Raw genomic sequence first — 24350 nt, 5'->3', positions numbered from 1 at the left:
TTACAAGTGATTTATCAACTGAAGTGGAGAGGATTCTGTCCTTGGTTTAATCGGAGGCATTAACCCTCTCGAAACCTCTTGAACACTATGAGCAGATTTCCTTCTGCGTCGATAAAAGTATGTAAAGTCTCTACTGTCAGAGGTTGCAAGGCAGCCTTAACAACACGTTTGAGCTCCAAGAACCTACACCAATCTTAGAAACTGCATTTCAAAAAGAACGTTCCAATGAAACCAAGCCCTACCTTGGGATCTCTCACTAACCTGAATGAATCATCTTACAGACCAATGTCATAAGCCTTTGTAACTTGACTTTTATTAACTTCTTTTAAGACCTCTCTTCCCTCCTAAAGACTTAGTGAGGTTTATCCTTATCAGATAAAGTCTCATATCCAAGAACTTTGAATCAATAGTCTTCCCTTCATCCCACCTTTGTGACCAGGACCCCTTCTCAAATGACATTACATGAATGAATGGGACCTTCTACTTTACCCTGTATCATCTATTCAAGACTAAGGCATTCGGATGGAAAACATCACTGACTCCCCCCCCCACCTTCATAAGCAAATTGAGATGTACATGATGGAGAAATGCCCTCTCTTCTGCCTATGTAGTTACACAGCATCCTTGACCTCAGTTCTCAACCAAGAATGCAGTATCCCTAGTTAAAGTTCCTGAAATACATCACTTCTCCACTTTCCTTTTTAAGGAAAATATTACTGTTCCACAAATTCATCATAATTCTTTACTATTCATGAAAAATATTCATCCTATTTCATGAGCAAGCACCTAAGGTGCCCTTCAACTTTTAGAAAATATTAGTTGGAGATACTAGTTCATCAGCATTGGTGAAAAACTACCCTTCCTGACAGTTTGTCAGGGGTCAACTGCTGCTAGGCCTAATTAGGATGGGGTTCAAATCCTTTTCTAGAGCTCATCAGGCTATGGAATTCTCAGTACCTCAGGTCCTTTCCATGTAAATTGCTAATCAGGCTAGTACAGTGAGGGGTTTGCAATGCAACTAACTTTTAATTTTTTTCAAGATTGTACAAACCCATTGCTTGTACTCTGTACTCCTTCCTGCCCATCAGTTCTCTAATGGCTGTTTATACATCAAAGTAAATGATACAAGTGCCACACAATAGTGTGGCACTTGTATCACCTTTACAATATATGTATTCTGGTACATTTAGTAGCAGCATTACAACCTAACATAAAACAGGTGCACAAGACAGTTTAAAATTTAAAATATACAAGCAGAATCAGCTTTTGTTACTCAACTTCTCTACACATTGTTTCCTAAATACATGCATACTATCTTCATTAGCATACACACATCTGAATATTAATGGTAAAAATAATTATCAGATGTCAGTAATGGTTTTGGAAAAAATTCAAGATATTCAAAAACTAAGGAATAAAAAAAAAATGTCCTGTGACAAATATATTTATAAATATAATACAACTATTATCAAGTAAACAAAACTTTTTAATTCTTCAATGAAAACCAAGAGCCTTCTGTATGCAGTATTTCAAACAGGTATAGAAAACTGTGATCATCCAAATCCGAGTCCTAAAACAAGCCAAGTAGTCATCCACTTAATCCTCCTACACGAGTACATTGCTTTGTACCATGTTGAAACTTTTGTTTTGTATTAAAAAGTGTAACTGTTCAATTACAGCTGTTTCTCCTTTACATCTTTTCATTTCTGGTGCAATATTGAAATACAGCTGTCTATATATTTGAATTCAATAATTAAAAAATTACAAATTTAGTAATCACTTTGACCATATCTTAAAACAGTTGAAAAACAATAAAAATCAATTAACCCACTGATTATAAAAGATTAGTACACTGACTAAAAAATTAGTGCTGGCCTATCAAAAAATTTCAGTACATTAAATCATTTTAAATTTTACCACAAATGGACTAAAACTCATCTAAACCAAACCATAAGAATGTTGTAACAATAGGCCACAAACTTCTTAAAAAAATGTTAAGACCCAATTACCATGTCAGTTAAGTCATATTCAAGATACAAATAAGGAAAAGATAAAAATTCTATCAGACCACCACCATAATCTGTTAACAGGAACAAAATTTCAAGATAAAAATCCTATCATACCTTTACATCAGTCTGTTAACAGGATCAAGACAAAATTAAAATCCTATCAGACCTCCACCTTAAGAACCTGTTAACAAGACCATCCTTTTTAAATGCACCTGTTCTCACATCAGACAAAAGTATCTGTCACCATCCCAAAACAACTGACTGTCTTCCATAAAGGAATCTACCTTCACCAAGAAATAAAAAAACACCTAAATATCCAATCTAATAAAAAAAACCCACACTGTAAGAACTTGATAACAGTGCAAAGATTTAATTTTGTACACAATCTTTGCATTTCAATGCTATACTGCTCAAGTTAACAGAACTGATACTGCCTACTGCTGACCAAAAAAGCAATTATAAAGTACAATTAAGAAACCAATGTTCTGGCCATTAAAGAACATAAAATAAAACAGTACCAACTTGGCTCAAAAGCTAAATGCCGCAGTTAAGTCACCCTATTCTTCACACTATCTAAAATCAAAAGACAAATACTCCTCCTGTTCTGTGAATAACACAAAATACAAAATGTAAAAACATTAAAGGGTTAAAAGCACAAAATAAATGGAATTGGATTAAAGGCTAGCTTCTGGTAAGATCTGTTTGATAAATTACTGCTTATTGGGCAAAATAACCCTTTTCAATTGGTAAAAAATACACTTGGCAGAAAAATCCAAAAGCAGCAATTATCAGTAATTAAATATCTTAAATAACACGACTAAGAGTTGTCTGAGTCCGAAGCTTGGGATTCCTCATGAGGGGCTTGTGACCCCCATGGGTATCAAGTGGGTGAGTCATTTGCCAGCATGAACAGCAGAAATACTTGAAGCAGTTTTCATCTCTGCAAAAATATGGTCCTTGTTGCACTACACAAACTTGACAGAGGGAGTCTGCTAAGTATGGATCTACTTGAACCTGGAAAGTTAAAGGTTAATTGATAATTTTGTAAATATAAAATTTTGGACAAAATCACCCATATTTATCTGTTTTCATCTTTCATTTATGGAACAAGTCGTTTAGGCAACACCTACATGTCTAAAATGTAACTTGAGTCTTGTTAGAGCAACTTAGTGGCATTTTAAATACTGAAACCAGTTTCATTTGTGCACTTTTTGCCAACAAGTAACAGGATAATTACCACTCATCCTTCAGTTCTGCCCAAGGGTTAAAAATTAATTTTACCATAATACCTTTTGATGACTACAGCTTGTACACCTTACAAAACTAAGCATTGCTCTACCACAAAACACTTTCTTTCTGAGTAAAAATTCAGTCAAAATTACAGTAGGGTCTTGGTTTACGCCACACTCAACCTACATCATTTCAGGGTTGCGTCTCACAACCTCCAATAACATTAAAATATTCTTGTTCTGTCATTTGGACAAATTTAAACTTCGCGCGGAATTAGTTTGCACGCAGAACAGATGAATAACACCGTCTTGCGGTGGAATACAAGGAAGATGGCGTTGGTCACTCACTCGCTTTATGCCATCTTGAATTGTCTCTCATTCACACACACTCACTTTTGTTGCTTTTTTTTGGAAACTTTTAATTGCATTATGGCTTCCAATCGTTAAGGCACACTCTTCTGATGGCAGCACTACGAAGAAAAGAAGAGCCATCTCCGCAGAAGTGAAAGTTATAATAAAACTGTCTGAAAAGGGTGAAACACCGTCGAATACTGGACGCACACTTTGAGTTTTGAGTTTAGTCGTACGACTGTGCTGACAATAATCAAAGATAAAAAGCGCACACTTCACGTGTGAAAGGATCTGCTCCAATGAAATCAACTGTGATTACAAGGTGTAGTGGTCGCATTATTGAGACAATGATTATAGTGCTTTGGTTGAAAACCAGCATCAACAGCGTATCCCAGTTAGCCTCATGTTGATTCAGGGGAAGGTTAAAAGTTACTTTGAAACCTTGAAAAGAGAGATGGGGGGAAGGGAGTGAAAATGAAGAGTTTGGGGCCGGCACCTTCTGCCTCTCCAGACTCACCTGCCCAGTATCTCCAGCACCTTCCTCCATCCAATAGCCTAGTCAAGCCTGTCTCACCTCCCTTTGCAACCCCCCGTATGCAACCCAACCACAGAGTAAAGTAAGGAATTGTTTCTTTTTATTTACAGTACTGTACTGTAAATGTAAAATAATAATCACCATTGTACTGTATGTGCTCAGGAATAGTGTTCCCCCCCCCAAAGTGAAAGTGAGTGATAAAGCGTGTAATACGGATGAATGGGGTGGTATGAATAGGACGTATAGCATATGCAGGTTTGATATAACTGAGTTGACTGAACGTGTAGGGGTAGGTGAACAGTTGGAGGTGAGCGAAAGTGTAAAAGTAAGAGAGCGTAGCAGTATTATACGAGTGATTGAAAGCATGAATGAATCGTTGCAAGAATTGGAAAGGTCAATGAGCGAATGGGATGGGTTAGTTGAAGAATTGGGGGAGGTATTTGGGAACAAGTTAGAGGGTATAGCTGAGATTGTGGATGAAATTGAGAGTGGTAATAGTGAAGATGATAGCGTGAATCTGAGAGAGAATGGAGGAGAAGAAGTGAGTTTGAATGTTGCTAGAAGAGAGAATGATTCTGACAGAATGATTGCGTGCCCGCTTAACGCGATCTAGAGGACCTGCTAGTGAGCATCCGTGGGTGTTGCGTAAGGCGATTTGAAAGAGGTGTGAAAGGTGTTGGTTGGGAAATGCTAAAAAGGGGGAGAAATATAGAGGGATGAATAAATTTGTTTTTATTTAGCATTTCCCAACGAGAGAGAGAGAGAGAGAGAGAGAGAGAGAGAGAGAGAGAGAGAGAGAGAGAGAGAGAGAGAGAGAGAGAGAGAGAGAGAGAGAGAGAGAGAGATTGAGAGAGAGTTGTTGAGAGAGAGAGGATGAGATTGCCGGTTGTTGGAAGAGGGATGAGGTCGTTAGTTTGTTTTCTGGCGCTGTCTGTCTGTGGAATATGTGAAGGATTTTTCGGTTTTGGAGCGAGTCTTTAGTCAGAGCTAGTGCTGGTCAGTGGTTCTTGTGTGGGACAGTTTTGTCGTATGCTTTTCTGGGAGTTGCTGGTTTTCTTGTTGGTGTGCTGTTTATTTTGTGTGTTCTGTTTCTTTTTTTTTTTGTATTTCCTTGTTGTGTTTGTGGTTGTTTATGTTGTGGTTGTTGCGGCGACCTTTATCCATCTCCAGCAACCGAAGATCAGGGTGAGTGTTGTTTGTTGTTTTGTTTGTGGGTTTGAATTCCGCCACATTGCTTAAACAATACATATTTCCAACTGATCCCAAACAATAATACACTATCAATATCCCAACTAGTGAAATGAAGATTACAAGATGAAATCTGCAAGCAGTTTACTATCCATATGGTATGTGCAAGTTTATATTAAAATCTTGACTAAAATGCCTGAGCATAATTTCCAGAGAAACTATAAGAAGGATTATAAAAAAAATCTCATACCAAATGGGATATTCAGGTGTTACAGATAGATAGCACAAAGGACTCTAGGATAATTCCCCCAATGGCAATTTCAAAAGTAAGTTCACTACAATCAACAAATCACCAAACCGGTTTCTATTTTCATTTTTTATTATTATTACCCTTTTGGACATAACATGCATTCAGTTTTTTATCAATAATATCTTCATTACATGATGGAGCAAATCAGGATTAGCACACAATCAAAGGCATTACAAAATAGAACAAAAAACGGTCTTGGGTGGATCCTCGTTCTTGGCTAGGAAAGATCCAAAGTGAAAGAACCGACTGTAACCCTTTGGGAGAAGTCTATGCTTTTGCCAATAACTTGCAGTTGCTAACTAGTTTGGCAGACGTAAAAGCTACGAGGAAGAATGTCTTCCGAGTGACGATCTTGAGGTAATAACAGATCCGTGAGCTCCTTTATCACGACATCTAAATTCTATGAAACCCGATCGGACTTCTTTGTTTTGAAGTGTTGAACGGTTTGATGAGGTCATAAAGATCCTGGTTTGGTCACAGGTACCTACTTCTGTGCTTAAAAACCGAGATAAACTTCGCTCAGTATCCTTTAATGGAGCAGTAGCCTTTAATGGAGGAAGCGGAGAGACTTAGAGGCCCTCAACTAGAGGAGGAAGTCCGGTATTTGAGTTAAAGATGTCTCGGAACACGAGACATGTCTTAGGCACCATCAATGAAGCACTGTAGTTAATTGGTAGCTGTCACACGAAGATCTGGGAACCCCCTCCTCTATTGGCCCAACGGAGTTTATGAGGGTCATCATGATATTAGGGTGCGACAAGAACTTACATAAAAACTTCCCTCACCATGTTGAAGGGCAGGAAGGAATACAGATCCAAGACCTACCAGTCTTGGAGTCTGATGTCTGTTGCCCCCATTAGGAGATCCTGGGCCGGAGAGCAGAAGAAAGACTTTTGTCTCTTGAGGTGTCAAAGGCATAAATGTGGTCCAGGGTCCGCTTGGTGGGAAGGACTTGCCTCCGACGGCTCAGTTCGTCCGCCCCGTCCTTTTAATTTTCTTTTGAATAACTGATGAATAATGTAAAATTAACTTTGGTGTGACTCCCCTGCTTGTCAGGGGAAGCAAGAACGAGTGCTCTCCCCTGTTAGATACATGTATATCAAATTCTGTGGTGTTGTCCGCATGCACTACTATGTTGTTACCATTCATATTCGTTAAGCCCCGAAGGCTTGGTGAATGACCTTAGACTCCTTAACTTAATATGATGTTCTCCTTTCTTCACAATTGTTTATTAGGCTGAATTTAACACACTCATATGCCATCAGCCCAACCATCAAAGATCTTGGTGGGCGAAAAAAAGGCTAGTAGGCTCGTCCCTTGGTGGGCATAACACAATTGTAAGTCAATTTACAAATCTCCTTCAAAGAGGATCAAAGAAGCCATTTGTTCAGGTAAGATTGATGTTGATACCCATCCAGTGAAAGATGTCCTCGACTTTTGTGGCTCTCTTCAGGAGAGAGGATACTTCTTCCGAAACAAAGGGCAAATGCTTTTCTGATCCTTTTGAGAAATTCGTCAAACCGATGGGGGAGGTGACTAATGGAGGGTTCTCAATGCAAGGGATGTAGTAAACCCCCTTTAGAATTTGAGAATCCACTAGTCTGCCCCTTGCTATCCCATTTCTCCAACAAAGGGAGTAGTCTGGTTACAACCACGGTACAAAAGACTTCTTATCTCATGTTGACTGCAACTATGGCTCACTTCCACAAAAGGAATACTGTTGCAGAGGAGAGACCATCTAGATCCGAACGGCGACAACAAAGAACTCTTTGGGTGCTTGGTAGGCTAAGAGGTCTTGCGTGGATTCCAGTTAAGTCCAAAACGATCTCTTCCTAAACGTTAAGTACAAGGGGGGGTGAAGCGAGTTCACGGGCGAATTCACAATGCTGACTTCTAAGACCACGTAACTCCTCTGATGGTAAAGAAGCACTAAGTTCTTTCTTTTCAAAACTTCGAAAAAAAGAAAAGGTTCGTGAGTTCCAAAGAGCTATCTCCGATGTCTTTGTCCGTGCATTAAAGCACACTGAACAACAACGCCTGAAAGTGCAGTCCTAAAAACCATTAGTCTTTATGTTCTTCACTAGAGCTCCTACCATCCAATGTAGGAAGCTGAACAGTTCAAAAACTATTTAGAGGTTCTTAAGAAGATGGTCGAAAAGAACCTAATTTTCACTGGAGCAAAATCCAAACCACAAGAAGAGTTGATGAGGCCAGAGAAGTTCCCCCTTGGAAGATCACTACTCCCCACGGGGGAACCTCCCCAGTGATGAACTGAGAGGTATCCTGTAGTTCGCCCTAAGCAGGGGAGAGCGAGGAAGCAAAAGTATTCTTGCCTGTTCTCTCTTAGAAATGAGCCAGTCTTGGATTTCCTAAGGCACTTCTTGCTTAGGGAGTCAGGAACTTTCTTCTGGGTGGCTCCTCTTCAGGAAAGAGGGAGCAGGATAGGCTGGGGCAACTGTAGTGAAAAACAGGGATGGAAGGTTCGCCAACAGGAGAAAGAGCTTCCCACACTAAAGGAACAGAACCTTGATTAATCTCTTCGTTCTCGACGATGTTGGAGACAGGGATGTGCCCTGGGGAGGGTTAGAGGTGAGAGCCTTTCTAATTAATTTTATAATCTCAGAAAGCTGTAGTGTGATGGACACCAAAAGGGCTCTGGGTTGTCGCCCCTGTTAGGGTGCTTGGTGCGGAAGAGGGGTGACAAAGAGTTGTCCCCAGACTCGGGATCTGTGGCACTGGATGCTCAGAAACCGGTGACGGGAGCACCGGAGCTGGACCCGGGATCCCGGGAGTGGGAGCAGGACCCGGGATCCCGGGAGTGGGAGCAGGACCCGGGATCCCGGGATCGGGAGCTGGACCCGGGATCCCAGGAGTGGGAGCTGGACCCAGGATCCCAGGAGTGGGTGCTGGGGGCTCGTGACAAATACTTCAGGTACACGGCATCCAACAAGGGCGCTGGTGCTCAGAAGTTGGTGCTGGGAGCACTGAAAGTGGATCGGGCTCTCGGGAGCGGGTGCTGGGCACTCGTAACGCATGCTTCGTGCGCTTGGCATCCAAAAGAGGGCTCTGTATACCTGGACGATCTACAGAGGACAAGCCCAAGAATCCCAATGACGAGAAGAAAGAGGTACCAATGCAAAGACTGAGGGATCCACCGCAAATCTGCGGGCTACCTAAATCCTTGTCCCACTTATCAGGAAGTGGGGAAGACCGACCGGAGTCACCCACCTGTCTCTCTGACTGCCTGGATGAATCAAGGGAGCGCCGTACTCATGGCGCTGATTGTTACTGGAATCTGAGTCTGCGTTGAAGACACAGGACGCACATTCACAACATGTCTTTCCAACCTCCGTCTGTCTACACCTAGGATTTTCAGTAGGATCGACCGAGGGGGGCGGCAACTCGTGTGTAATTCCACTAGCATACCTCAGACCTTCGGTATGCCTTTTCCCTGGGTAGGGAAGCAAAACAGGGGCCTTGGTCTAGGAGAGCCAGGGAACAAGAAGCCAAGTTGGAAAACAAATTACATATTCAACAACATGCCTTTTCAACGGCAGTCTGTCAAAACCTGGGATTTTGCAATGGGTTCGACCGAGGAGGCGGCAACCCATGGACACACCCCACCAGCCTCCCTTGACCCTCTGGTATGTCTTCTCCCCAGTACGGGGGAGCGGAACAGGGACCCTTGTCTAGGAGAACTGGTGGGCGAGAAGCCACCACCTCCATCATTTACACTTCCCTTGGCAACTTTCTAAACGCTGTCTGTCAAAAACTGGGATTTTGCAACATGCTCAACTGCAGGGGCAGCAACCTGTGGGCAAACCCCACCAGCCTCCCTTCGACCTCCGGTATGTCTTCTCCCAGGTTTAGGGGAGCGGACAGGGACCTTTGTCTAGGAGAACCTGCGGGACAGGAAACCACCACCTCCACCAACACTTCACCTGACAATTTATACAAAGTACTTTAAACTTACGAGGTTCAATTTGTTATCGAACCTGAAATAAGATTGGCAACAGTATCAGGGTTAGAAGCATGTGAGCTAAGCATGGTAGATGATAGAAGGCAGGAAACGGGAAAGATCGTGACCAGAAGCAGAAAGAACAAGACAAAGATTTGACTTAGGATAGGGGAAGAATCTAATCTGAACGAATCTTCTCTCGGCCCTAACAGCCACCTTCCTCTTCTATTTCTTTCAATGTTACTAAGGTCTAACATTCATCACAAGTATCTCTTTGTAATATACCTGTTCTCTACAATCACTGCACTTGTACGTGTAACAACACAAAATTAAGTTAGTCTAACCTAACATTCTTTGCTACAATAGCAAAGGCTAGAACAACTTGAATTAGACATAACTGAAAAGGATATTCTGTAATATACGACAGGTGCTTAACTATATCATAATTTTGACAAAACTAAAGGAAAGGGATAGTCTATCTTATACGATGGAAATCTATCAAAATTATCATAATTATGATATGTGGTCGTGCCTAACTTCCGGTTGTAAGGGAGAGAGCCTTGTACGACCGTCATACATTGTCATTAGCACCGCAAGAATTAGTTACCCTAGCATTACCACCTCCGCTAAAAGAGCGAAGGCAAACAGCACTTGAATCAAACATAACTAGATGAAAGGGATATTATCTAGAATACAAAATAAATCTCCCCATGAATACAGTAAACCCACCTCCCCCATTTGTGTTCTCATGATTTGTGGAATCACCGATTAGTGGATTTCTCTACGGAACATACACATACATACGCAGAAAACTCGCCTATTTGCAGTATTTTTCACAGAAATATTCACTAATTACTGTATTCTCATGACTAAATGCCCTTTTTGTGATAAAACTATTAAAATACTCAGGTATACACATTTTTACAGGGATTTTTTATTTGGACTATCAAAATAGGCAGTTTAAGTATTTTTAAGAAATGTTTTAAGTCTTCGCGAATTTTAGCTATCCACAGGGGGGGTGGGGTGGGGGGGGTACGCATCCCCACAAATACAGGGGGTTTACTGTATTATTATAAGTTTGATGTAATATTGCGACTGAATCTGGACGCATGGAGAAAAGTCCTGTACAATCGGCGGCCATTTTGAGATAGCCAGCAAAGCTTAGCTAGCCTAACTCACATCCTTCACCATCATAACGAAGGTCAGAAGCACTATAATATAAAATAGATATAACCTTATCTATAATATACAATAGATATAACCACATCTATATCATTACTCTGATATGCGGTGTGTAAACTCCAACTTGAAGATGAGAATGCCATTTCATCATAGCTACAATTAGCCAACTATTGGTGTCTCAGGGATGCCTGAATTGACAAAATTAAAAGAAACACGGGCTAACCTGAAGGACTAATAACAGATCAGCAAAAACATTTGATAAACAAGTGGTGAAAATACAGGTCTGCTGCAAGAATCACGCAATATTATTGTCCGTGCGGCAAAATCATAGTGACGCCTCCGACAAGTGTCGTTACCAACGAATCTGTGTGGTGGGACGGGGCATGTCACCTATGATGCAATTAGGGTGATAGCGTGATATTTTGAATTTAGGGTTTTCTGCACTAGTGAACTCTATAGCTAAGTAATTACTTGGTAAATTACTTATATAAAATCATGTGTTCCAGAAAAAAATTCCTAATTGCTTAAACAGTTAACTAGTCTCCTACCCATTAAAATCCAGATAAGGATCAATTTTATACCAAATTCTAGTAGTTCCTATCATATAATTAAGGTTTCCATAAAGCAGAATTTTTCTTTACAGTACAAGACTACCAAAAATCACAACTGTACTTCAAATTCAACAGTTATCTTACAGTCATTTAGTGGGCCTATCAAAAGTATGAATTTTAATACAGATCTTCCACCTACATAAAATAATGCACATTATTCACACTTCAGAAATTTTTTCTAGTGAACCAAAAAATGAGCCTATAGATTTAGAACTCTTCACAAACTAACCTTTTTGGTGAATTTTGGTGTCTTTATTTCAATGAAGGCAGCACGTACTGCTTTCTTGTAAGAAGGCACATTGTTGAATGTCACACGTCCAGAGCCAATGGGATACTTGTGTTTATCAGTATCAATTCCTGTAAAAATCAAGGTGGTTTAAGTTGAAGATAATTTTCTTTAAACTGTATATTGCAACCTCACACTTCTATTTTATAAATTTTCTGGCATTTTAAGAATCACATTGAACTATTCCCAAGTTTCACTACCCTAGTAAATAAAGTTCACCAACCTTGATACAATTTAACATGGTCCAACTCTGTCTTCAAGCTAGCCTCAAATTTTCTAAACATGCAACATCATTGTGCATAGCCATGCCATCTGCCTTCAGCTTTTACTTCAGAAGACTGAGTATGCCCTTCCACCAAAATCTTGACCCAGACATTTAATGGTATGCACAAACCATTTGAAAAAAGTTAAGTATACCTTAGTTTAACCAGACCACTGAGCTGATTAACAGCTCTCCTAGGGCTGCCCCGAAGGATTAGACTTATTTTACGTGGCTAAGAACCAATTGGTTACCTAGCAATGGGACCTACAGCTTATTGTGGAATCCGAACCACATTATACCGAGAAATGGATATCTAACACCAGAAATAAATTCCTCTAATTCTTCACTGGCCGGCCGGAGAATCGAACACGGGCCTAGGAGAGTGCTAGGTGAGTACGATATCGACTCATCCAGAGAAGAACTTACAAACCATTTGAAAACATACCTAAATTACGTCCACAACGGCCAAGACCTTTTAACAAAACTATACTAATCTACTTGCAACTGACTGTGCAAGATAGTACTGGGTTCTGGCTATTTAACACTTTCCTGTCCAATTGACGTAATATTACGCAATATCACCCTACCCCCTTCTTTTCTGACTGACGTAATTTTATGTAAAATTTACAGACTTTTCGTACGTGTGGTAGGGGTAAATTTTTTTTATTCTCGGACAGTTGGTGGTTTCCATAGGCTAAAGCATACCTTGGAACGTGTAACTCAGGCATCAATATGCCAGGCAAGCAGTTCCTATACTACGCATGCGCAAATCCCTGGCATAGTAAATTTCTCACAATGAAATCAGCTGATCCTACCCATGCTTCTCTCTCGTATCTTACATTTTTTTTTATAAAATGTAGGATTACATTATTGGAAAAACACTGTTTCGTACCCTCTTCTTCTATAAATTTTTTAGTTCCTCTACTGTGCATGCGCAAATCCCTGGCGTAGCAAAATTCTCACAATGACATAAGCTGATCCCACCCATGCAGGCCTGGCAGGCCACACTTCTGTCAGAGACCATGCGTACGAGGTTGGGTAAACACGTGTGGCTATTTACATACAGTGACGTCAATCGAGAACAGTTTCCAACATGCTTTCGCAACCGTAACTAGCGGAAAACGCGTTAGTGCATCACATAAGAGACGTCTGGATTTTAGGCAGGGCTCTGAATCTCATTTTTCATTATTATATATATCGATATTTAGAGAATTTTGTTGGCTTTCTCTTAAAAAATAATTCATTCGCCTAACTGTTATAGCTTTGGAGCTACGAACTATAATGTTGACAACGGTAACACTTTTTTTCGTTTCAAACACCTTATAACGTCAAAATGAAACTGTTGCCGTTACCAAAGCCATTTTTCTTGACTCTCATTTTATTCCTCAACCTTTCCTCTACATTTTTGTATATTTACAAAGTAATTTCTATGAAAAATATCCGAGCTAGGGCTCTTCAAAAAAAAATGTCTAGCGATAATTCTCACTGTATGCCGGGCAGCGCGCTCTGTTTCTTACCCTATTTTCTATCAATTTTTCACCAACTGGACTTATTAATTTTTCATTCTTTTATATGTCGATATTTAGAGAATTTTGTTGGCTTTCTCATAAAAAATAATTAATTCGCCTAACTGTTATAGTTTTTGAGCTATGAACAATAATGTTGACAACGGTAACTTTTTTTTTTGTTGATCAACTTATAACGTCAAAATGATACTGTTGCCATTACCAAAGCCATTTTTCTTAACTCGCCCTTTATTCTTCAACTTTTCCTCTACATTTTCGTATATTTACAAAGTAATTTCTATGAAAAATAACCGAGATAGGGTCTTCAAAAAGATTTTTTGTAGCGATTCACCATAGGCCGGGCAGAGCGCTCTGTTTCTTACCCTATTTTCTATCAATTTTTCACCAACTATACTTATTTGTTTTTCATTGTTTTATATGTCAATATTTAGAGAATTGTGTTGGCTTTTTCATAAAAAATAATTCATTCACCTAACTCTTATAGCTTTTGAGCTACGAATGATAATGTTGACAACGGTAACATTTTTTTTCGTTTCGATCAATTTATAACGTCAAAATGATACTGTTGCTGTTACCAAAGCCATTTTTCTTGAATTTCCCTTTATTCTTCAACTTTTCCTCTACATTTTCGTATATTTACAAAGTAATTTCTATGAAAAATAACAGAGAGGGATCTTCAAAAAAAATTTTTTCTAGCGATAATTCTCACCATAGGCCGGGCAGAGCGCTCTGTTTCTCACTCTTTTTTCTATCAATTTTTTCACCAACTGGACATTCGTTTTCCATTGTTTTATATGTCAATATTTAGGAATTTTGTTGGCTTTCTCATAAAAAATAATTCATTCGTCTGACTTTCATAGTTTTTGGGTAACAAACAAAAATATAAAAGTAAAATTTTTTTTTTTTTTTTTTGTTAAATAACTCATTTTTTTGCATTTAGAGGGCTGGGACTCTTATTCTGACTATTCCACCATAAAATATAAACATTTAGAGAAAAAGGATAGCAAAATAAACGTTGTTGGCATAAAATTTCTATTTTTGCTGAATTTTCAAAATAATTATTTTTTCACACTATCGAGCGCTCCCAGACACATTGGGACTCATGTACCCTCAGTGATAACTAAACAGATGGGAAAGGGTTAATAACCAGGCACTTGTTGACAAAGCAAAAAATTTACAAGGTGAAGAAAAATCATGACATGCCCAATATGAAGGGGATGCATACTATAAAAAAAAAAAACATTCTTGGAGTTCAGATATTATGCCCAGAGCACCAAATTTCCTCCTACTCTTGAACGGTCTACGACAGACTGATCTGTGGGGGACTGTCCATTTAAGGTAGGCTCTCAAAGATCTGGCCAGGCATAGCAACACTTCGTCCTGCTCATTACCAATGAAGTCCTCAAGATAACAGAAAAATCATCAAACCTTGGGTCGTGTGTGGAGGGGTTCTGGGTCTTAGCCACAAACTGTGGGAGGAAGGTAAATCTCATCAATGCCCATCCATGGGTATGAGTCACATCGTCTGAGAGGATACAAAGTTCGCCCCACCCTCTTCATCGACGCCAGTGCCAACATGAAAAATGATTTTAGGGTCAAGTCCCAGTCTGAGGCCCTTCTAAGCAGTTCACAGGGCACTTCCCTCAGGGAAGCTATGACCTTGGTGATACTCCATTCTGGAGGTTTCAAATCTCAAAGAAAGCAACTCTTCTTGAAGTTTATAACCATGTCCAACAATTCCCATGACACTGATAGGTCTATGCCTCTAAGTCTGAATACCGGGAGAGGTGGACCTATAGCCTTCTCTATTTTGAGACAGAAAGGTGCTCCTGCTAACACAAGGAAAGGAGGAGCTGCCACATCCTTAACTGCTTTGAGGGGATGAGACCCTTCTCACTGCACCAACTGAGGAAGACCTTCAATTTTCCTTGGTACAAACTGAGGGAAGAGGGTCTGTGGGGGCTGGCATTGACTGCAGTAACTTTTGAAAAATCTTTCTAAGGAGTTGCTGGATAGCCTCCATCCGTGAAGCTGGGGGGAGGTCACTGCCTGATGCAACCAGCCGCTGTGCTCATTTCAGCCGGATGGGGGTGTAGGGCAGCTGTCTTAGGATGTCTACCAGCAGGTGGAGGTTTGTCTGCATACCACTCTGCTTGTGGCCATTTGGGAGCTGCGCGTGTCATCCTCAGACCCTGGGACACGAACAGCCTGTAGATGATTTTCCAAAGTTGGCTGAATGGGGGAAAGGTGTTACAGTACATCTAGGTTGTCCCATGGGTGTTGGAAGGCATCTTGCAGGACGGCATCTTGCAGGACGACTCTTTTGTAGGGTACCAAAAAGCAATACTGGCAACTTCTTGTTCCTCGCTGTCGTGAACAGATCCAATATGGGGCCCACCCACAACCTGAGTAACATGTCCACTAAGCCCAGTTCTAACAACCATTATGTTCCCACTATCTGATCTGCCCTGCTTAATTGGTTGGTCACTATGTTCTTTTTCCTGGGAATGTACCTGGCTGCTTGTTTATGTACGCAACCACTGTGGTGTTGTTGCTCATGACAATCATGGTTCTGCCTGGGATGAGGCCTTGAAAGTGTTGGAGTGCCACCCAGACTGCCCACATCTCCAAGACAATGTGATACTCATGTTGCTGCTCGTTCCACTTCCCTGAAATACACATGCCATTCAGATGAGCACCCCAGCCCCTTCAGGATGTGTCCGAGTATACCAGCATCTCTGGGGTCAGCCGACTTTACTGTAATCCCTGAAGGTGGTTTTCTGGGTTCCTTTCCTTCACCACTGCAGGTCCTCCATGTTTCTCACTGTCACACTTACCAGCCACATGGATGATAGAGCATGTGGTAAAACCTTTAAAATATTTGCTAATTATTTTAATTTTATTTTCCAGTCTGCTTTTACTGTTAAATAAAATGTAAATAATTAGCGAATATTCACTTTCTCTGTACACCACCACTATTCATTCACTAATTACTGTATTTTTTCATATTGTGTTCGTGACTAAATATGACATTTTTATAGTAAAATAAAGTTTTATATATACTTACCCAGTAATTATAGCTATTAGTTTCACCTATCAGCAGCTTAAAATTTTGAAATTCGCAGCTTGCGTTCATATGTTTTGGGGTAGGTGCCGTGCCCCTGCCACTTTTGGGGGAAAGAGAGGAACAAGCTAGCAAAAGAGCTCAATTTGTTTATGCCCATACGCCCATGCGAGGGGAGGGAGGGAGGGAGGGAGGGCTCCGATCATGTAACTTCTTTATTTTATTAAAAAAATTTCATTTTTATATAAGTAACTTACCCAGTAATTACATAGCTGATTCCCACATAAGAGGTGGGAAGGATTGGACATGCCTACCCCAAAACACTATTAACCCTTAAACGCCTATTGGACGTATCATACGTCTACTACAATTGTCTGTTGGGTGCCGAGTGGACGTTCCGTACGTCGACTACAAAAAATTTCAACCTTCGGTCAACTTTGACTCGACCGAAATGGTAAAAAAACGCAATTGTAAGCTAAAACTCTTACATTCTAGTAATATTCAATCATGTACCTTCATTTTGCAACAAATTGGAAGTCTCTAGCACAATATTTCGATTTATGGTGAATTTTTGAAAAAACTTTTTCTTACGCACGGCGGTAACTCAGCCGAAAATTTCATAAATTCTTTCGTCATTTTGTCGTAATTTTTGCACTGTTCTACATTAGCCATTACATAAAGTTTTATATATGAAAATGTGTGCAATTTTATGTACAATACAGCAAAATACATCCCATGGTTGTAGCTTTTATCAGTTTGGAAATATTTTCATATAAATCACGATAACTGCCAAAATTTCAACCTTCGGTCAACTTTGACTCGACCGAAATGGTAAAAAAACGCAATTTTAAGCTAAAACTCTTACATTGTAGTAATATTCAATCATTTACCTTCATTTTGCAACCAATTGGAAGTCTCTAGCACAATATTTCGATTTATGGTGAATTTCTGAAAAAAACTTTTTCCTTACGTCCGCGCCAGAAATTCTTTCGTCACGTTGTCGTAATGTTTGCACTGTTTTATATTAGTCGTTACAAAAAGTTTTATATATGGAAATGTGCGCAATTTCATGTAGAATACAACAGAAAATAACTCATGGTTGTAGCTTTTATCAGTTATGAAATATTTTCATATAAATCACGATAACTGCCAAATTTTCAAGCTAAGGTCAACTTTAACTCGACCGAAATGGTAAAAAAACGCAATTATAAGCTAAAACTCTTACATTCTAGTAATATTCAATCATGTACCTTCATTTTGCAACAAACTGGAAGTCTCTAGCACAATATTTCGATTTATGGTGAATTTCTGAAAAAAAATTTTTCCTTACGTCCGTCTGGGCGGTAACTTCGCCGAACATCTCAGAAATTCTTTCGTCATGTTGTCGTAATGTTTGCATCGTTTTACATTAGTCGTTACATAAACTTTTATATATGAAAATGTGCGCAATTTCATGTAGAATACAACAGAAAGTAGCTCATGGTTGTAGCTTTTATCAGTTTTGAAATATTTTCACATAAATCACGATAACTGCCAAAATTTCAACCTTTCGTCAACTTTAACTCGACCGAAATGGTAAAAACGCAATTGTAAGCTAAAACTCTTACATTCTAGTAATATTCAATTGTTTAACTTCATTTTGCAATAAATTGGAAGTCTCTAGCACAATATTTCGATTTATGGTGAATTTTTTAAAAAAACATTTTCCTTACGTCTCATGCGGTAACTCGCCGAACATCTCAGAAATTCTTTCGTCTCGTTATCGTAATATTTGCACCGCTTTATATTAAGTCGTTATATAAAGTTTTATATATGAATATGTGCGCAATTTCATGTACAATACAACAAAAAATAACTCATGGTTTTAGCTTTTATCAGTTTTGAAATAATTCCACATAAATCACGATATAGAAAAATTTGACTTTTGGTCAACTAACTCGACCGAAATGGTAGAAAACTGCAAAAGCTAAAACACTTACAGTCTAGTAATATTCAATCAATTAGCTTCATTTTTCAACAAACGGGAAGTCTCTAGCACAATATTTCGATTTATGGTGAATTTTTGAAAAAAAAAAAAAAAAAAAAAGTCCGCGTTACGACTTCATGCATCATTTTGTGATAATATTTTCTCTGTGTTGCTTTGATCGTTTTAAAATTTGTTATATACCAAAATCATTGCAATTTAGTGTACAATACAACTAAAAAAAATTAACTCATTAGCTTTAACCGTTTTGCTTACAGAGCGATTTGTATACAATTATATACGAGTTTTTTTTTTCGCTGTCATATATTCCAATATTTATATATGATATTTTTTTCATTTCTGATGATTGCATACTAAACTTCAGGCAAAAAAAAAAAAAAAAAAAAAAAAAAAAAAAAAAAAAAAAAAAGAGCCAAAAATGAACTCATAATCTTAAAAACTAAGCGTGCTGTGGATTTTTGAAGAAAACTTTTTTTCCGCTTCGGCGCTAACTCACCGAACGCCGCCGGCATACGGGAGACGTTCTTAACTAGAAAATTTTGTGAAAAAGAAACTGCATTTCCTTAAGAAAAGCCAATCCTTTTGTCAAGAGCATGTATCTTATTGGCCCTTTTTGCTGTTACCAAAGTGATCAGAAAATGTGCTTTCCTAGCAAGATCTCTTAAAGATATGGAGTCCATAGGTTCAAAGCAATGGCTAGATAGCCATTTAAGAGCAGTGTCTAAGTTTCACAAGACTAATGGAACTTTCTTCAGCTTGACCGAGTCAAAGGACTTAATTAGGTCCGACAAGTCCATTGCTCTGTTTTCGCCCTTAATAGTGTAGTAGAGAACCCTCGAAGTTCACAGATATAGCAGAAAATCTGCTACAGTATTTCTGCTATAGACAATTTAGTAGAGGAGACAGTGTCTCCCCTACACTATGCCCTGGAGATGGTCCACTTTGCCTGGTACTCTCTCTCAGACGACTGTCTTCTGCACTCTGCGATAGAATCAGCAGATGCTTCTGAAAAGCCCTTCTCCTTGAGCAGTTGCTTAACAGTCTGTATCCTCTCAGGGCCCAGAGTAGACAGGTTTCAGTGAAACCGCTTGAAGTGCAGCGGTTTGAGTATCGTACATTTTCGTGTATAAGACGACCTTTAGATGAGACCTGGTACAAAGTTATGACAAATTTTCGTGAATTTATCTCATAACTGTAGTAAGACGACTGCTATATTAAAAAACCATCTATGTATAGGCTAGCTTTTGCAACAACAGGTATCTTATGAAATATTGGTTATGTAAAGATCTTATTACAAATGCTGTTTCACTTGCTGTATCCTTAGAAATTCAAAATACGGTATATATTCGCATATCAGGTGACTTTTGAAGACCTAATTTTGAAGCTAATTTTAAGGGGGTTGCATCATACATGAAATATAAAATTAGCAGATGTAATATTCACACAGTATCCTATTATTCAATACAAAAATAATGAATATGTATCTTATCCATGGATCTTTTAACATGTTATGCTTTGCTTCACTGTATCCAGTAATATTGTATGTATTTGCATTTGCATATTACTAATTGTATCATAAAATATAAAAAAGTTAAAAGTATACCTTAGTTTTACCAGACCACTGAGCTGATTAACAGCTCTCCTAGGGCTGGCCCGAAGGATGAGACTTATTTTACGTGGCTAAGAACCAGTTGGTTACTTAGCAACGGGACCTACAGCTTATTGTGGAATCCGAACCACATTACAGCGAGAAATGAATTTCTATCACCAGAAATAAAATCCTCTAACTCTTCATCAGCTGGCCGGGGAACTGAACTCCGGCCCATCGAGTGACAGTCCGCAGCTCTACCGACTCACCCACCAAAGAGCTATAAAATATAAAAATAGCGATCATGCGCCATTTGCATTGTTTAGGTTTTTGTGAATGTGGATGATACCTTCCGGGAATTTTTGTTTCGGCGTCAATTCAATTTGTTTAAAGATAATCATGGGGAAGGTTTAGACCCATTTGCCATACACGTTTGAACAAGAGTAAAATGTGTTCTTTCATGCCCAGTAGTTTTGATTACAATATTGTTTGTTTTCTCCACTTTAGCTACAACTTGCAGCTTAAATTTAGCAGTATATTTCCTTGCGATCTTTTCTCCTTAGCGAATAAGGGTATTATGTAAAATATTTATCATTACTATTCTACTTATCATCATCTGTAGCACAACTACAGTAATTTACTATCGTATGATAGTAAATTGTTGTTATCCGATTCGGCTGTTCATAGCCACAGCCTAGACAGTGCTCATAGCAAAACAGTTGTTTCTCATTCGATTGTTTATGGCTGTACTCGTTTACTTGAGTATAATGTAACTAACCAGAGGTTAGTCCATAGTAATTTGGTCTCTCAAAAAAGGAACTCGCATCATGCATAAGATACATAAAATGATTTTTTATGGGTGAAAATTTGGGGGTCGCACGATGCACATCGCAATCGTGCATTAACGACTATCTAGAGTAAAAGAAATAAAGCCGATTCTATGTCATGTTTTTCCTACGGATGTCACCTAAAAGGGAAACCATTGTTTTGTTTACACTTCATTGCCAATCATAAGCAAACCCTAACAATAATATGATAAAGTATAATAATTATAGTACATAATTATTGTTCCTATGACTGAATTGTTCTAAACAGTTACAAACAGCCTGAATTTTTAATGAAAAATGATTATGTTATCCTAAATGTTATTACTACTGTAATTACACTAGGTTATTGAAAGATAAAGGTCGCTGAGGGAGCAACCATAACTCGGTATTTACATTTTGTCAGCTGGCCTCGCATCGATAAAAGTTGATTTGATTGATACAGAATTATTCCTTGAATAGGCTATTATGAAGATATGCCAATAATATATATGATAAAAATAGTTTTATTATCTTTATTATCAGTCTACAGTATTTCATAATATGAATCTTTTCACGTATGTCAGTGGTTATCGCACTGAGGTCAAGGCTAGCCTACTGATAAACATCGCTTAGAATTCAAGGTTTGGTTTTTAGAATGGTAGTATATAAGACAACCCCCAATTTTTTTGGGCGAATTTTATGATTTAACGGTCGTCTTACACGAAGAAATATACACTAGTTGCTGCTTTTAAGGCAGCAGTCTCAGGAAGTCTGCAAGAAGCTCTAGCAGATCCAGGAACCATTCCTTAGCTGGCCAAAAGGGAGCCATCAGTATAATGGATGCATTTTGGTTGACCAAAATTTGTTCAATACCTGCCTTACTGTACTGAATGGTCTTTGTTCAACCAGTCCTGCAACACTGCATCGGTCGCCCAAGCTACAGGGTCTGGGACTGGTGAAAAGAACAGGAGCAGCCAATGGTTTCTGGTGGACACAAGCAGATCTAACATGGGTTTCCCACCAGTTTCCACAGATCCAGATAAACTATTGGATCTAACGTCCACTCTCTTGGGAGAACTTGTTTCTGGGGGCTTAATTCGTCTGCTAGAACACTGAGCTTCCCTTGTATGAAGCGGGTCACTACTTTGGTGGTAGTCTGGTCCAACCAGAGGAGAAGGTCCCTTGCTGTCTCATACAGGGAGAAAGTGTGTGTCCCTCCCTGTTTCTTGATGTAGGACAGCAGTGTCATGTAGTCCAAATACACTGCCACTGTCCTGCTGTGTACCTCTGAAGCAAAGAATTGAAAGCCTAGGTGTATCGCCTTTAGCTCCTTCAGGCATGCTTCCACTCTAATCAGGAATGGGAAAGCCTGAAAACTGAGAATTTATCCTCATCCCCAAATACTGAATCTCCTGAGGAGTCAGTTACAGCTTGTCCAGATTTATGAGAGGCCCAATTCCTGAGCCAGGACAAGAGTTCTTGACAGGTCCTCTGTACATTGTTCTTTCGATTTGGAGCGTATTGACCAATCATCGAGGTACAGGGATATTCTGATCCCCATCAGATGAAGCCACTGTACGAGGGGAGCCAGCACTCTGGTGAACACTTGGGGAGCCGTTGACAAGCTGAAACAGGGCCCAAAATTGGAACACCTGTCCTTGAAAACAAACCTGAGGTACTTTTTCGAAGCATTATGAATTGGTATGTGAAAGTATGTGTCCTGCATGTTGATGGATGCCATCCATTCTCCCTGGCACAAAGACATTCAGGGCACTAACATCTAGCACAGGCCTCCAGCCTCCTGATGACTAGGGGACTATGAAAAGTCGGTTGTAAAATCCCAGAGAGTAAATGTCCTTTACCACTTCTATTGCCTCTTTTAACATGAGACTCGACCTCCTGCGAGAGGGCTACAAACCTCTTTGAGCCTGGCGAGTAGGCTGTCAATGCAACAGGCATGTTGACTAAAGGAGGCTTGCTTACGAACAGAGTGGTGTAACCCTCCTTCTGGACAGATGTTATCCAGGGTTCTGCTCCCAACATTTCCAAAAGAGTAGTCGTCTTGCTCCTACTTGAGTACGGAGGACTAAGTCCTCATTTCTTGGAAGAGGACTTAGAAGAGGATGTTTGATTGAATGCTCATTTAAAAGGGGGTTGGATCTTGGTCTAGAGCACTGTCTAGATCTGCCGCTCTGAAAGGGCTGTGTCTGAAGGGGCATCGAAGGTCTGGGAGTAAATGTCATCGGCTCTTTAGGACACCTAGCAGACTGAGATAGGAGGTTATTAGTACTCTTCTTTTGAAGATCAATAGCGATATTTAGCACTGTTGCCTGGGGAACAAGATGAGTCTTGGTGGGCGAGAGCTGACCTCTGAGAAGGTGTTACTCCATTGGATGTAAAGGAACACCACAGTTCCCTTTTCTTAAGGATACCTATAGTGTAGAGACCAAGTAACTCCTGGGAGCTGTCTCTAGAGTAATACTACTACAGGCGGTCCCCGGCTTACGACGGTTCCGGCTTACGGCGTTCCGAGTTTACGACGGTTTTCAGATATATTCATTAAAAAATCCAGGCCGGCTTACGGCGTTTGTTTGAGTTCTGACGCAGCCCGTTCTGGCGCAGCCTGTTTACGACGCTTTTCAATTACGTATATTTATAAAAAAATCCGTTTCTGGTTTAACAGTAATCATCAAAAATCAGTTTCTGGTTACAATTATTAAAAATACATTGCAAGGTTATGACTTTTTCGGCGCTTTTTACGCCGCTTTGTAAGCGGAACTAGTTTCGTGAGCGTAGCTGCGCTCTGTATGTAACTGCATTGGTACTGTACAGTAGTTGACCGGACAACGACCTTCCTGGGTCGATCAACAGGCGCAGCGTAACAATACCAAACAACCCTTTCCTCACTCACGTGTTTGCCTCCCGCAGAGTTAGGTACGTTGCCTCATTGTTGCTTTTCTTTAGCTGCAGTTTTTTCGTGAATTGTGCCTTCACTATGGCTCCAAAACGGCAGAATGTATCATCTGATGCTAGTGCATCCAAGAAGCCGAGGAAGAGCATCACCATGGAAGTCAAGTACGACGTAATTAAGCGTTCGGAGAAGGGTGAAAGTAACACCGAGATAGGCCGTGCCTTGGGCCTTAGCAGAACGACGGTTGTTACCATAGTGAAGGACAAGCAGCGTATTCTGAAACATGTGCAAGACGCTGCACCAATGAAGGCAACGGTGATTAACGTGAAGCAACGTAGCCAGAACGTAGTGGAGATGGAGAAGTTATTGTTGATCTGGCTGGAAGACCAGAACCAACGGCGTGTTCCAGTGAGCCTGAGTGTGATTCAAGAGAAGGCTAGGAGCTGCATGCGGCAGTGGTGAAGAAAAATGGGAAGGCAGTGCTAGTGAAGAATTTTCCGCCAGTAGGGGTTGGTTTAACCGCTTCAAGGCTCGTGCAAATTTGCACAAT

At 39.8% G+C, this 24350-nt stretch overlaps 1 protein-coding gene across 2 annotated transcripts in view; it reads right to left on the bottom strand.

Annotated features, from left to right (window-relative positions):
• Positions 1-1428: 1428 nt before the first annotated feature.
• The window catches only part of orb (polyadenylation element binding protein orb), a 208534-nt gene continuing 185612 nt past the window's right edge, over positions 1429-24350 (bottom strand). For both annotated transcript variants that reach the window (XM_067126228.1, XM_067126227.1), the window contains exons 13-14: positions 11603-11730; positions 1429-3023 (exon numbers count right to left, since the gene is read on the bottom strand). In XM_067126228.1, the coding sequence (XP_066982329.1) occupies positions 2814-3023; positions 11603-11730 (338 nt within the window). In that variant the 3' untranslated portion in view covers positions 1429-2813. The remainder of the gene's footprint in view (positions 3024-11602; positions 11731-24350) is intronic.

Source organism: Macrobrachium rosenbergii, chromosome 24, assembly GCF_040412425.1.
Source record: "Macrobrachium rosenbergii isolate ZJJX-2024 chromosome 24, ASM4041242v1, whole genome shotgun sequence".
Lineage (NCBI taxonomy): Eukaryota > Metazoa > Arthropoda > Malacostraca > Decapoda > Palaemonidae > Macrobrachium > Macrobrachium rosenbergii.
The sequence above is the reverse complement of the archived record's forward strand: the minus strand, read 5'-3'. Positions and strand labels throughout refer to the sequence as shown.